The sequence below is a fragment of the Cydia splendana genome, chromosome 26, assembly GCF_910591565.1.
Source record: "Cydia splendana chromosome 26, ilCydSple1.2, whole genome shotgun sequence".
NCBI lineage: Eukaryota > Metazoa > Arthropoda > Insecta > Lepidoptera > Tortricidae > Cydia > Cydia splendana.
The window spans coordinates 8,029,495-8,045,700 of NC_085985.1; the positions used below are offsets into that span (position 1 = coordinate 8,029,495).

Genomic DNA, 16,206 nt, shown 5'->3' on the forward strand with positions numbered 1-16,206 from the left:
GCCATCTGCTAAAAACTTCCACCGGCCAACCCCATTATATCCCTAGTGGTTCAGTGTCCGTCCGGTCGCGTAATCATATGGCTGTGCATTATTTCAGTATTTCTTACTAGCGACCTCTGGCGGAGAGTAGCATTATTAAAACACTTTGCTGTAATGGGGTTGGCAACTTTCAACGTTTTGATAGATGGCGCTAGCAAAGGTTTACCTGTTTTATTATTATATAATTATGAGATTTGGCTTAAAGTTGCGCTAACATCCAGGCCTTAAAAAATTTTTCACTGATTTGCAAGACCTGATGTGTACCGTGAACAAAGTTTTGTACGGTACACTAAAAATTACACTATTCGTAGGATTGACAGGTAAAACCTATCCTGGCGCCATCTGTAAAATACTTCGACTGTTCAACCCCATTTGCTCAAGTTTGTAATAACTCTAATGAGGTGTCCACTTTACACTCTCCACAGATTAAAAATTAGAAACTATCTCAGGGTAGTATTTCACCTGTCCAATATGTATTGCGTCTCCCTTTTGCTTAATGAGAGAGTTAGACGCACTGACATTGGACAAAAAAATTGGATAGGTGAAAAGGAAAGTCAATTAACTCATTTTTTGATAATGGTGCAATAAATGAAACAACAAAATATTAGCTGTACTCATGTTAAATAATAATATAAACATTTATGTAAACAAGTATCTTAATAACAAAACAACATTCAAACTTATTCAACGCTAAAGGCCCCATGCATTAAACCAAAGACAAGTAAAATAAAGACTGATAAGGCGCCGTGAGTGCAGGATCTTTGACTCTCACTCCGCGATTTCGTCGCGTCGCAACAAGTAGCTACAAGCACTACAAGTGCATCCGTTCCACACCAATTTTGGTGGCTAGCCATAAGCCACGCGTGGCGCTTGCGCCACCTAGCGGCCATATCTGTGCTGATCGTAACAGACGCGTTTTGTTAGAGAGTGACTCTTCTGTACCTAGTACTATTATTTATTTTAAGCTACCTAGTTCTTCTTCTTTTCGTGTCGAGGCACAGAATAAATAATAGTACTAGGTACAGAAGACTCACTCTCTAACAAAACGCGTCTGTTACGATCAGGACAGGTATGGCCGCTAGGTGGCGACAACGCTGCGTTGCTGTGTCGCAGGTACACTGAGTCGAGGAACTACGGAGCAATCCCCATTTGGCCAAGTTTTGCCTTCAGCGACCAACTTGGGACCTGAGCATGTAAGGACTTCCAAAGACTAGGTTGTAAGAAAAAAAAATCTATGAGTTTGATCGAAAATAAAATTCCTTCTTGAGTTTAATAGTGCGCTTTAGACTGTTTCTAATTTTTTTATCGAGCGAAAGTAGTTTAATCAGGTTTTGAATCGATGAAGTTACTAGAGAAATACCTATTTTATCGCTGTATCCCTCATAGATAATAAGGGGCCTTTAAAATATGTACATTTCTATTATAAATTATTGCGTTTCGTAATACTAGTTGGCAGTATTTATGTACTTTCTTTTTATTTCTAAAGTATTTAATATTTATATGAGCTTTTAAGATTTGATAACAGTATGCTATAATTATAAAAGAAATTCATTTCTGTGCAATTTAACTATGTAAAACACAAGACAAATGATTATGTTTATAACACAAATGATAATAAAGCCCGACCAGAAATATATTGGCTCCTCTACACGATGGGCCAACGCCGGCCACTCCAAGGGACGCAGCCATGCGGTAGAATGAGATAGCAATATCACTTGCTCCCTCTAACGCATAAATGCGTCCCTTGGAGTGGCCGGCGTTGGCCCATCGTGTAGAGGAGCCATTAGATTAATGTCAAGAGGGCGCTGTTATTCTCATGTATGCGGTGACAGGTCAGCTTAATTATTTCTCTATGATATTTTTTTTAGCCACATTTTTGATGAAGTGTCATTAAATTTCATGATTAAATTGTTTGAGTGTCAAAGTCAAACATTTTCAGATGAAAATAACAATAAAAAAATAACGTAATTACTATACCTAGTGCCAAATTGGTAATATAAAAACAAAAATATGCGCCTACCTATTTTCAAAACACATTTCTTCTGACATTTACAATTTTCATGTCTAACTTACAGTATGAGGCAAGCATTTAACACAAGTATATAATACACAATATTAGACCGCTTTCCCACTGACGCCCAGTTTTTTTGCGGGTACGGTTTTTTGCAGGATCCCATTTTAGTAGTATAGGTGCTAATATAGTAACTTTCACACTGATTCTGTTTGCGGGATCCTGCATGCATACTACAAATAAGTTTTTGTAAAAATTTCATTTTCGGTACAAGCTTTTATCGCTGACTGTACTTTTCTTTCCACATGCAACTAATGCTCATCGAGACAATTCTAAAAACCCCAAACACAATTAGGTTTCGTTGTTTTATCACATAGTTCCTATGGCCACCTCCGGTCTCCATCATCAGATCACCTGGATTACACCATAATATTGCATTGTCACCCGACTTACGTACGTATGCAAAATTTCAGCTCAATCGGAAACCGGGAAGTGGATCAAATTTAACTTGCAAGATTTGATTACAGACAACAGTCAGGTGAAAGTAAATAAAAGCTTGTAAAAACGGGATCCTGCAAAAAACCGTACCCGCAAAAACCTGGACGTCAGTGGGAAACAGCTCTTATATATTTATTCGATTTTTTTCTACAACAGTGTCCCGTCTAAGCTAACTCTGCACGAACTTTGATGTGACAAAGTGTGAAATGCCACTATAAACTGCATACATATTTTCATAGGAACTTGTTGAGTTATGTATTAAGCAGAAAAGTCTGCAAACTATACCACAAGGCTTAGAAAGTGGGAAAGCTCACCGTCTTGGGTAAGACTTGAACTCGCGACTCCGGGATGCCAGGTCGTCGCTTTACTAAGCTACTGAGACCAAGACCAACATCCAAAAGTATTATAATTCTTCTCCGCTCGCCTGAGCTTTTTCACTTTCATTTCTTTCTAAGCATAGGAACTATTTTGTGGTGTTGCACACTCTGTCACTGCAGTCTATGTTAAGATAGCTTGGTCCATTGAGTTTGTAGGACAAACTTATGTGGCCTGCGGACTACTCAGTTCCCGACTCTCAAACTCCGACAGAGTTATCCCATGATTGGACAGCATATGGCTTTTCAGACTACACTTCTGCACGAAGGCCAGCCCGCACACACCGCACTTAAACCGCCTGTCATTATTATGTATCCTCATATGCTCCCGGAGAGTCTTCTTCCTAGCGTAGGCCTTCAAACATACATTACATTTGTGCACCCGTTCTCCGTTATGCTTGATCATATGCTCGTCTAAAGATTGCTTAATGAAAAACCCTTGCCCGCACTCCGGGCAAATATGGTTCCGTTCCATTAAATGTACTTTCTTAATGTGTGATGTCAATTTTGATTTCAAAATGAAGTTCTTATCGCATATATTGCATTTGTATGAAGCCGCGACCGTGTTATGTTCGGTAAACATGTGTCTATTCCTTTGGTAATAGCTTGTGAAGCTTTGATCGCAATGTGGACAATTAGTAGTATATCTAGCGTTACTATTATGAGTATATTTCTCGTGACACATCTTTCTAACTCTTGTACTGAATACTTTATCGCAAAATTCGCATTTATACGTGCCTAGGTCGTGCGTACGCTCGTGATTTTTCAATCTGTGCTTATTTATGAAGCCCATATCACATACGTTGCAGATATAGTTTCTGTAATGACCATTCATATGTTGCAGAAGCATTTTAAATGTCTCAAATGTGGAATTACAGTGAGCACAGTTTAATATGTCTCCTGAAGTTAACTTAAACTCCATTATGTAGTCTTTTACATCTGGGTGAAACTTTATATCATGTTGTTTGATCAAATGCTTCTTCAAAGTCGATACATCTTCGAATCTATCGTTACAAAGATTGCATTTAAGATCAGTTATATCGAGTTTAACTGACATATTGTTTTTATCCATCCTTTTTGTGTCATAAAACTCTGCGTTTTTGTGTTCTGATTCCGTATGGGTTCTTAAATCCTGTGGGTCGGGGTATGTTTCTTTGCAATACGCGCATATGTAGCCATATAACGTTTTGTTAGAGAACGGTGTCCCGTTGCAGTATTTGAGTAGATTTTCTATGTTGTGCCTGTGTTTCCGGCTCTCGCTGACGTGGCCGGAGCGGTCTTCGATAGGGCTCTTGATTTTCTCCATTTTCGAGAGCTGACGAAGAGAAAGTGTGAGCGCTGGTCGTGATAGAATTTTTCGGGATTTTCGTTCTGTAATAGATATAAATTTTGTATCAGTACATTTTTTATTTCCTATGATCTAAACTAAAGAAATAAGGTAAGTACAGTAAGGCTTAAATTTTCCATCGATAATCACCACAGGGACATGGTGAGATGGAATTGTTTATATAGATCGAGTTCGTTCGCGGTGAATAACCTTGACGCTAGATGTCGATTACGAAATAACTCGCGTTTTGGTAAGAAAACTGATGTATGGAGTTACCACACTTTCTTTACTTATTAAATATTCAAACACAATACTGTATTGTTAATGAAATAAAGAATTGAATTGAATTATGATGGTCCCCAGTAATCCGGCACTAAAATTGGGGTGCAAGCATAGAGTAATATAGTAAAGAAAGAGTAGTAAGTCCATACATCAGTTTTTTTTACCAAAACGTGTTATTTCTTTTTTTTTTTTATCTGATTTTTATTGAGGCTTTGGACACTAGGTGAACATGTCAGCCTCATGGGTGCTTTCAAAGTTCCCTATACAAGGGAGAGATCGATAAAGTGGTAAACACTGATTGTTTTGTCAGATAAAGGCTCTGCCAACCAACAATTGATCTGTCCATTGTGGAGCCCAAACTACCAAAAATTATTATTCTCAAATTTGAATTCCGGACGCAGTCCAACACGTGAGTTATTTCGTAGTCGACATCTAGCGTTAAGTAGCGTGATTTATGGTAACGGACCTGTCTTGGAGGAGCTAGTCTTGCGTCGCTTGACGGTGACCTGCTCGAAGGCCAGCAGCTCGGCCAGCTTGCCGTCCTCTTCTTTCAGCTCCTCGTAGTCTGACATTTCTTCCTTCAGCTCTGTAAACAACAAATATTATTATAATATATATAATTTAGCCTATATACGTCCCACTGCTGGGCACAGGCCTCCTCTCATTCGCGAGAGGGCTTGGGCTATAGTTCCCACGCTAGCCCAATGCGGATTGGGGACTTCACATACATACGAGGGGCGTTCAATATATAATGAGAATGAGATGCAAACTCTTTAAATATTAGGAAAGTAAATATTGGCCGGTAAAGCTAATCTACCTAGCTGATTGCCATGAAAAAAAATCGTACTGTTTTTTATTTAAAAAAAATACGGCTATTTCTTTGCGATGCTATTGAGTACGTTAGCGAAAATGGAGAAAATTGAACTGCGCGCCGTTATCAAATACTTGTGATTGAAAAAAATTTCTACGGAAGGAAAATTTTCAAGTCAATTTAGATTTACGGGACACTTTAAGGTCTAATGCTCCTCTGTATTCGACAGTCGCACGTTGGTGCGCCGAATTTAGACGTGGAAGAACATCGACCATGGATGACCCCCGCTCCGGACGCCCTACTACAGCCGTAACTGAAGAAATTGTGAAAAAAGTCGAAAACTTAGTTTTGGCGGATACGTGTCACGGTTCGTTTTATTGCTGAAAATGTAAAGATTTCAACGAGGAGCGTGCATAATATTTTACATGAACGCTTGGGTATGAAAAAGGTATCAGCGCGTTGGGTACCCAGAATGCTTACTGACACGCAAAAACAAACTAGAGTCGAGATTTGTCAAGAAGCTTTGGACCTGATACAGCTAGACCGGGAACTTTTTTTGGCGCGATTTATAACAATGGACGAAACATGGCTCCATCATTACGACCCTGAAACGAAACTGCAGTCTAAGACATGGAAAAGGCCATCATCTCCAACTCCGAATAAATTCAAGGTGGGCCCATCTGCCGGTAAGGTCATGGGCTCTGTTTTTGGGATGATAAAGGGGTCGTAATGATTGAGTATCTCGAGCATGGAGCCACTATTACGGGCACTTTATATGCCAAACAAATAGCAACATCAGCAATGAGATCCGTGAAAAAAGGCGAGGTAAACTCTCGAAAATTGTGTTGTTCCATCAGGACAATGTACCGGCACATAAGTCCGCCGTTGCAATGGCTGCAATACGTGATGCTGGGTTCGATATCCTTAAGCATCCTCCGTATTCACCAGACCTCGCCCCTAGTGATTTCTACCTATTTCCGAGATTGAAGGAATACCTAAGAGGCAAGAAATTTGAAGACGACGACGCGGTAGTCGCTGCAGTATACAAGGTTTTTTAAGTACTCAAGATAAAACCTTCTTTAGAAATGGAAATTTAAGTTTAGAAAAAAGATATACTAAGTGTATTATGCTAAAAAGTGACTATGTCGAAAAATAAAATAACATTTAATAAAAGTTGTATATAACATACTCATTCTCACTTTTTATTGAACGCCCCTCGTATTTGAATTTCTTCGCGGATGTATGCAGGTTTCCTCACGATGTTTTCCTTCACCGAAAAGCTAGTGGTAAATATCAAATGATATTTCGTAGATAAGTTCCGAAAAATCATTGGTACGAGCCAGCATTTGAACAAATATTATTATTATTATTTAAACAGGTTAAAAGCGCTGGTGGCCTACAGGTAAGAGCGTGCGACTTTCAATCCGGAGGTCGCGGGTTCAAACCCCGGCTCGTAATGAGTTTTTTGGAACTTATGTACGAAATATCATTTGATATTTGCCAGTCGCTTTTCAGTGAAGGAAACATCGTGAGGAAACCGGACTAATTCCAGTAAGGCCAAGTTTCCCCTCTGAGTTGGAAGGTCAGATGGCAGTCGCTTTCGTAAAAACTAGTGCCTACATCAATTCTTGAGATTAGTTGTTAAGCGGACCCTAGGCTCCCATGAGCCGTGGCAAAATGCCGGGACAACGCGAGGAAGAAGAAGATGAATGATACTTACGCAATATATATGCTCCATTATCATCATCATCATCATCAGACATCTCCATTTTGACTTTTAGTGCCTCTTCACCTGAAAATCAAACATCAGTAATCAAAAAAATGTTAAGTAATCTGAGTTTAACACATTCATTGCCACCCAGCCAAACAAGACATCCGCACCAGGCCACAACACTTTCGTCGTATAAAGCTGTAGTACCACAATCCTGACTATTGGGTCGTCCGGCCCGGGAACGAAATCATAAAATACCCGATAGTCTGGTTTTCGGCACTGAATGTGTTAAGTAAGCTTTACCAACTATAAAAGTTTATTCTGAGACAAAAAAAATGTTTTGTAAATACCTACCGAAAAACAAATCAGTACACAGTTAACACATTCAGGGCCAAGAACCCAACAGTTGGGTACACTGCGTAGCGACTACGCGCTCTATACGGCGAAAACGTGGCTACGCGCTACGAGCATAACCCGTAGCACTTAGTGGCAATGAATGTGTTAAACATTTTACAACAAAAACTTTTTGGAAAATAATATCTCAATTAAAAGGTAGGTTAGAAATACCTTTAAGTGGGCTGGTGAGCCGCGTCTGGAGCTCCACCTGGCAGCGCTGCACTTGCAGCTTGAAATCACTAGCGTCCCGCAAGCGGCTCACACATATCTCACATATACCACACTCACTGTTGTCACCGAGGGGTAACTGGAAGGAAATAAATCAATATTATGGATAATGTAAAAAATGAACCTAGTCCCACAGTAAGCTTAATAAAGGCTCATTCATCACGACAACCAGTCTGGCCTAGTAGGTAGTGAAGCCGATGGTCCTGGGTTCGAATCCCGGTACAGGCATTTATTTGTGTGATGAACACAAATATTTGTTCCTGAGTCATGGGTGTTTTCTATGTAGGACCCGTACTCCAGTAGGACCCGGCATTATGCTGAGTGTTCACCTTTTTCAGTGTATAGTTACAGTGTACAAGTTAGTTATAAGTGTTTTTTTTCCTTTCTTTCTGTGTCATGTTTTGTATAACTAAATAAATAAATAATAATAAATATAAATAAATAAATAAATATTATAGGAGATTTTTTTTTACACAAATCGACTAAGCCCCACGGTAAGCTCAAGAAGGCTTGTGTTGTGGGTACTCAGACAACGATATATATAATATATAAATACTTAAATACATAGAAAACAACCATGACTCAGGAACAAATATCTTTTTTTTTTTTTTTATTGGGAGGAAAATCCGTTATGGATACCTCCGCACCGCAGGGACAGTGCGGAGGTTATGTCGGACTTTCACCGACTAAGTATCATCATACAAATAAATGCCCTTACCGGGATTCGAACCCGGGACCATCGGCTTCGTAGGCAGGGTCACTACCCACTAGGCCAGACCGGTCGTCAAAACTGTGTACTTATACTCAAATAAATGGTATTCTATTCTATTCTATGTATATAAGTATGTATTTATCTTAAGTATGTATATCGTCACCTAGCAGCCATAGTACAAGCTTTGCTTAGTTTGGGGCTAGGTTGATCTGTGTAAGATGTGATATTTATTTATTTTTTAAGACGGTGCGAGAACTCATATGCGAGTTCCATTACATGGTGGTGTTTAATTGGTCGGCTGAATGGATGTAGCCTCAATAGTCTGCAATGTAACTAAACTCGCATACGAGTTCGCGCACTGTCTAAATGAGCCCTAAGTGTTGTAATACATAGAGAACATCCATAGCTCAGGATCAACTATCTGTGAAAAACACACAAATAAATGACTTTACTAGGATAGTCGCCCCTGCTTCGTAGGCAAGGTCACTACCGACTAGGCTAGGTGTTACAGAAAAACAATAATAAAGTCGGTAATGCAAAATAAATAGAACTGTAAAAACATGTCTACATAAGTAGTAGCGTTTTGTGCGTCTAAACACAAAAAAAATCTATCTATCTCTGGCAAATTTCACTGCTTAGCTATGGTAAATCAATTATTCTGTCAACAAAGACGTAAACTAACGATATTTACATGTATTTCGAAGCACTCTTTTAGCATATCCGCGTATATCTCTGTTTGCCCAAGACGAGTATACGGCGAATTCAAATCCTTGTCTGGCGGCCGCATTAAGCAGCAGCGGCACGAATTTAATTCCTCCATTAGATAAACTTGTGGGCGGTAAACAATTTACAGAGAAATAACTAAATCTCATCACCAGTCTTCATTTAAAGCGATATTAAAATAGAAACTTTCTGATCGTCTCGACAGCCCATTAAATTAATTTTGACAGTTTGACAAGTGTTTTTTTTTAATTACTTGTACAATTTTGAGATCATTTATTGCTGTACGAATTCGAAGCCAAGTTTTCGTGTTTGCTTAAAAAATGGCCAAGTTAACATCTGGGGCCCTACCGTGAAAATCGAACGATAGAGCGCCATCCGCACGTAAATTAGTTCGAACGAACCAACTGAAGCCTACCGGGAAACTCTTTCGTTTTGGCTTACGTCTTTCGAATCCATAGAATTGACCGACGTGAATGGAATGAACGAACCTAACGTTAAGTGTGCATCACACTTCACATCCTACGCTGGGACATAAAACCGGTAAATTAATAATTTACTTAAAACTGAGTTAGATATACTTAAATAATTAGTTTTACGTACTTATAACGTACAATGATACTAAAAACCTTCGTAGAATAAGTTTTAATACCAATTTAACATTTTTTGCTGTTTGTCGAATATAATTTTAATAGATTAAGCAGTAGTGTCAAGACTGTCAATGTCAAATTCATTGTATACTGTCTCATGGCTGTCTTGATGTCGCCGATGTTTGTCTGTTGTACCACATATTTTAATATTATAAAATTTGTATTTACATTGACAAGGTAAGAAAATATTTATCTTGTCTTTAAAAAAAACTTTCTAAGCAGAAGAAATTACCGTTATAATTGAAGTACTTGACGACTTTTTGAAACTATGTATCACAATGTACCTACTTTTGATTATTTTAGTTGCTTTTAAACATATAAATTACTTCCTAGTACCCGATGACTTTCGAAACTACATAGTTTCGTTGCATACTTTTGGTTACTCTCGCTCGACTTATGAAACAAATAAGAATAAGATACTTGTTAAACAGTGAACAGTTGTAGTTTTTACATAAAATGATTATTTTAGCAGTTTAAAGGATAATTTTCAATCTACCTATTATTAATATTTTCTCAAAAGTAATTTATTTTATTACTTTGTAAGTTCTAAAGGTCAAATAGTCTATTGATTGTCCGAAGCTCCTGTAGCCGGTTATTTTAGAAAAATATGCTCTAATTCATGTGTTTTTTTAGTTCCAGACTAGTGGGAATCACAATGGACCTACAGTGAGCACCCTGGCAAGGAATATGTTCAAGCTTATAGCTTCCAGCTATTGCTGGAAAATGGAAATTTCTATAATGATATGGAGGCCAACAAAGGTAGGCATTTTTACTGATTTGGATCACAGTAACGTTTCGTACTCATGAAACTATCCTGATTGTGTATGAGATAATCTACGATTTTCTTTCACTTTCATACTTTCTTTGAAATAAAAGTGTCTGCCCAACGCCAACTAGGTACATGGGTACCTACTTACCTAGATGCCAAGTAGGCTGGCTACATACTTATATATCCTATACGTCATGCTTTAAAGGTCTACAAATGTCTAAATTATAATAATTAGATTTGACATATAAACTTAATTTCAATTTCACACCGTTCACTGGAGTATGGTTTAATACAATAATTTGTATATATCTAAATATAATTCTTGTTTTTATTAACATTTCCACAGACTCCAGAGCATGTCTGGCAGCGCCTCATAGGGCTATCCTGCCCTCGACTCCCAGTCTACCAGCCGCGCCGGTCCGTCGCCTAATCACAACTCCAACCCGGTCAACCGCAACAGGAGCCACAAGAATGTGAGGTGGTGCTGGAGATGAAGGTGATCGAAGCCAACTTATACACCCGCGAACTGATGCGGTGGAAAAAACTTTGGTCTTTTTTTAACATTAATTTTATAACTTTATTTGCTTAGACTGATTTGAAATATTCTTTATTGAAAGTGTATAATGTATATAGAGATTTGTCCGATTTTTGTTAAAATAAAAATAATAAAATTATACGCAAAGTATATTTTATTGAATTTAGCTATGTTTATCAGTACACGGAAGCGTCGCGACTATATCTCGCAGATCGTCGGGCAGTGGTCGAACACGTAGTTGGGAGATTTTCAATAAAAAGTTTGTCTTCACATTAACATTGTTTTATTTATTAATTTGTGTAAAAAATTTCACAGTTTTACCAGGCTAAGGGTTAAGGGTTATATTTCCCACGTATGGCACTTCAAACATCTGTTCTATTTTTGATGAGTAAAACATTCAATTGTCATTTTCGAAATGTCAGCCTGGTAAAGGGTTAAAATTGTATAATTATATTTTAAATATTAATATAATAAAATTCGGGACTAACACATTCAGCACATGCACAAACAGGCGGCAAATGGGCAGAAGCTTCCTCCTCCTCCCTTATTGTCTACATTCGAAAAGAGCTAGTCAGACCAGGATATTAAGCGATTTTTATAGCACAGACGCGCAAATGTTATTTAAATACATAATTTCATAGAAATTTGGAATTTAAAATACACTTGCACGTTTGTGCTATAAAAATCGCTGCATACTTATCTTGGTCTCACTCTAATGTCATTTACATATTATTGACTAATCATTGACTATGTTTATTTGCACATACAAGAGTAAGAAATAAAATAGCCTACCTAACCTTATAAAATTATTTATCATAGGTACATTTATAACCGTTTCGGTGCGGTTGGCACGACAGGCGTGTCATCAATGATTTCAACGTGTGGCGCATGACACGACAGGCGTGCGATCATATTCTATGGCGTAAGGCACGCCTGCCGTGTCATGAAATAATTGTTCGCCGCCACAGCCAAAAGTTTTCGAAGTTTACACAACTCAGATATAATATAACATTTAGATTTTTACATTACAAGTGTTATATATTTCGTTCGTGTGTTCCTTTACGAGTAACATGTTTGCTTATCGTTATATACTATACTACTACACTGATTGTTTTGTAACAAAATTCTGCCATGTAATTTTGAAAAATAAACACACGTATTATACATCTTTAAATTTTAAAGTATTCTATCTATCTATCTTTGTATATCTACATCATTTATATCGATGGTCAAATATTCAGAACTATACTAGACAAAGTTATGCAATCATAGTTAATAACACAATCGGCACAATCTGTGTCTGGTTAAGACACATATTTTAAATCCCCCAGAAACAAATGTAATTTATTGTACCTGCTAGGTATATTACTCCGTAGTCAACTTGGCCAATACAACTCTTAGTGCTGCTAATCGTGTATTAGTTTAACTAGCAGGTACAATAAATTACACAATTTATTCCTGTAAAGGAGGCGATTCAAATATATGTGCCTTATTATCCTTATGCCTTACATTAGCTTTCTAAGGTGAATTTAATAATTACCACAGCATGGCCTCATAGGAAATAAGACTAGTTTGCTAGCCTCTGCTTATATAGTAGATAAGTCTTAGTCTTCTTCTATACTACGTAGGTACGGGACATTGGGTAATAGTTGCATTATCAGCTGGTAATGTAGCTCCTTGAAAAGCCGGCAGTGGTATTTTCATCGCCGTCGTCGGGAGTACGGTCATCGCGTATAGGCACAGCCCGGATCACAGATCAGACAGTAGTGGCCATGGTGGTGGTGTAACTGAAACATCATAAGAACTGGTATTAGAATTATTACTATACTTACTATGTACTAATATTACTGTTTGACATCTTCATTACATTACTAGGAATTTCATTATTATTTAGAACAGCGGTAGGCAACAGGCGGCCCGTGAACCTCTCACTTGCGACCCGCGAGCCCCCTTGGCTATTTTGTATGTAATATTGATAAACGACAATGTTTGATAAAGTAACACATATTAACAAAGTGCGGCCCGCTTCAACTTTTTAACTACAATGTGGCCCTTGGCTGCTAAAATGATGCCGACCGCTGATTTAGAATACTAATTTTATGATTCTTATTTTCTTTAGACGCTAGTTTACAATGACTTCGCCATTTTGAAAGTTTTCGACGTGTAATAGTTACATGTCGTTGAAGTGTCGCCGGGAAACAGACACACCAACAATGCGCGTGCTATCCCTGGGGAAAGCGTATCTAAGTATAAGCCTATAGTAGGACCTATGCCGATGGTTGTTGGATCTGTCGGCGAATGAAACAGCTTTCTCGTCACCCCCCAATGCAAATCTACACAATGGATGGTTAACTTCATAGCTACAGTCCAAAACGCAGACATATTCGCAGACAAGTGGCCGTCCCTACAACGTAGTATCAGGATTTTTTTTAACTCTGCCTATGTTACTTAATATTAGTTTTTTTTTAAATGTCTAGGTAACTTAGTAATACATAATATGTATGTTAGAGATAGTTCGAAAAGTGTATACATATTTATGAATTTTATGATACTGACTATGTATTATTAACAGTATAAGTGTCTTGGCATCTTGCAGCTGTAAACTTATACTTAGTGTTTGCCTGAATAAATAAAAAATAATAAAGAACTGCAAATCAGTGTCCATAACACTAAGTTACCTTTTAATATCCCAAATGTTAGCTCTATAGTGGAGCGCGCCTTATTTTATATGGCGTTATAGCCTCGGGGATTCTTCTGCGGCGCCGGTTGCAGAAATCATAAGGTGTCCCGTGTTCCCGCAGTGGATACCCGGAGTCTTCTAAAATTATAATAAGCACATTATATTAATAGTGGGTTAATATCTGCCTAAAAACCATCGCTGGTGTTACGGAACCTTTCCTGAAGGCCGCAATGGAAACATTTATTTGTAACTAACACAAACAAACGAAGAGTCTCTCACCCTAAATGCATATACAATAAGCGGCAATTATTGCCGTTCTGTCAGGGATAATAATATAAAATAAGACACAATTATATTCCTATTATTTCCGTCCTCCACATTTTGCAACTAGAATTAGACCAAGATAAGGCTGCAACGATATTGATAGCATGCATAGTGTAGGTAAGTGTTATTTATGCGTCATAATTTCATAGAAGTTTGACGTTTAAAATAACAGTTGCACTGCGTGTGCTATCAGAATCATTGCAGTCTTCTCTTGGTCTAACTCTAGGGTCATTCGAAATATTTCGTAAATAGTTTCCGTGATGAGCTAAACCTTTTAGCAGCCAAGGGCCACATAAGTACATAGTTGTTAACAATGTTGAAGTGGGCCGCACTTTATTAATATTTGTGAATTTATCAGATATTGTCGTTTGTCAATATTACATACAAAATAGCCAGCAAGGCTCGCGGGCCGGGCTGCAAGCGAAAGATTAGCAGGCCGCATGCAGCCCGCGGGCCGCCTGTTGCCGACCGCTGCGTTAAACCATTAATGAACCCCTGACGTAACATGTGCATCTATGTCTGTCTGTAGTACGTAGCTCCCAAACACACATACACTCACACAGGCTCATTGATCTTACTGTAGGATCGTTTAGTGTATGATTAAGAACACAATATATATTTATATAAATTATTAAGTTATAACATACCTACCTACCTAATGTGCGCTATTTCGCTGGTACCACATGCCCGCTGCTCGAAGTAGTCTTGACTAATGCTATTGCTACATATGAAGGCGTCGTGGGTTGCCCTGCCGTACGACGCGTCCATGTTAATGATGTAGTTGACTTGTTCCCATATCTGAAAACCGAACGTTACATAATGTTAATTTATATTTCACCATAGTACGAATTTAGTTAGCTTAGCTCCCTTTTGCTTGTATTGTACAATTCTAATTTATTCCTATTTTTTCAGTCAACCACATTTTACATCTAGCGTCATTCGACAATTTTGTAAATCATTTTTTCCATGATGCGCTAACTAAACGATTAATTGATTGTGTGTGTGTGTGTGTGTGTGTGAATTAATAAAAATGAACACACACACACACATACACACACATGCTGATTAATATTACTGTGGTATCGTAGTGCGTGATTAGAAACACCAAATATATGTATATAAATTATAACACATACATACCTAATGTACACTATTTCGCTGGTGCCACACATGCCAGCTGCTCGAAGTAATCTTGACTAACGCTGTTGCTCTATATAAAGGCGTCGTAGGTTGTCCCACCATACGACTTGTCCACGTAATTGATGATCCCGTATCTGAAAACCAAACGTCAGTTGTTGTTAATTTCTGTTTCACTTTAGTACGAAGTTACAAAAAAAGGAAGTCAAATTCAAATCATGAATATTTTAGAGTAGGTATACAGTAGTATACACATCTTCTATAAAGTCTGGAAATAAGTAATGTAAGGCTTAGTAAATTAAATAAATTAATAATCCATACTTTCATACTAATATTATAAATGCGCGTAAAGGTGTGTCTGTCTGTTACCTCTTGACGCTTAAACCCCTGAACCGATTTGGACTAAATTTGGTATGGATATAGTTTGGGCCCCGAGAGAGGGTTAGTTTTTTTCAATCATCGTCATCATCCCACGCAGACGATGTCGCGGGCAGAAGCTAGTAATTAATAAATATCTTGGACACGGCGCGTATAGTACCTACGTCGATTCCTCTCACTGCGGCCTTGACCACCGGCAGCTTGGGCCTTGCCCCGCTGCTGGCGGCATTCTAGGTTAGTTTTTTTAATAATATGTTTATATATTTTTTATTGTTTTGTGATTTTTTTTATATTCTACTTATATATTCAAATCGTAAAAAACCTAAAAGCTAAGACACAAATCGACCTAGTCCAATAGAAAGCTAAATAAAGCTTGTATTGTGAGTACTAAATGAAGATATAATTATACAATAGATAGAATAATATAAAACATTCATAACTCCGTATCATATATCTGTGATAAACACAGAAATAAATACCTTTACCAGGATTCGAGCTCGAAAATTCCTCTTTCATTGACGGGGTCACTACCGACTGGGCTAAGAGCCAGTTTAAAATTAAAATATTTTGGGATTAGAATAAACTGGTTAAGATTATTATTCCACAAAATTATTTTTACACAGA

At 37.8% G+C, this 16,206-nt stretch overlaps 1 protein-coding gene across 1 annotated transcript; it reads right to left on the reverse strand.

Annotated features, from left to right (window-relative positions):
• Positions 1–1,845: 1,845 nt before the first annotated feature.
• LOC134803289 (zinc finger protein ZFP2-like) lies at positions 1,846–9,325 on the reverse strand. Its single transcript, XM_063776060.1, has 5 exons — positions 9,081–9,325; positions 7,621–7,756; positions 7,063–7,134; positions 4,998–5,117; positions 1,846–4,293 (listed from the first exon to the last, which is right to left on the reverse strand). Exons 1-5 carry the CDS (start codon positions 9,207–9,209, stop codon positions 3,089–3,091), a joined length of 1,662 nt encoding a protein of 553 aa, XP_063632130.1. The 5' UTR covers positions 9,210–9,325; the 3' UTR covers positions 1,846–3,088.
• Positions 9,326–16,206: the final 6,881 nt, after the last annotated feature.

Coding starts and splice junctions, on each gene's coding strand:
- LOC134803289 (XM_063776060.1), bottom strand. CDS start 9,209: ATGGAGGAATTAAATTCGTGCCGCTGCTGCTTAATGCGGCCGCCAGAC. Junction 7,757..9,080: donor AAGAGTGCTTCGAAATACAT/GTAAATATCGTT, acceptor ATTTCCTTCCAG/TTACCCCTCGGTGACAACAG. Junction 4,294..4,997: donor GACTAGCTCCTCCAAGACAG/GTCCGTTACCAT, acceptor TATCTATTACAG/AACGAAAATCCCGAAAAATT.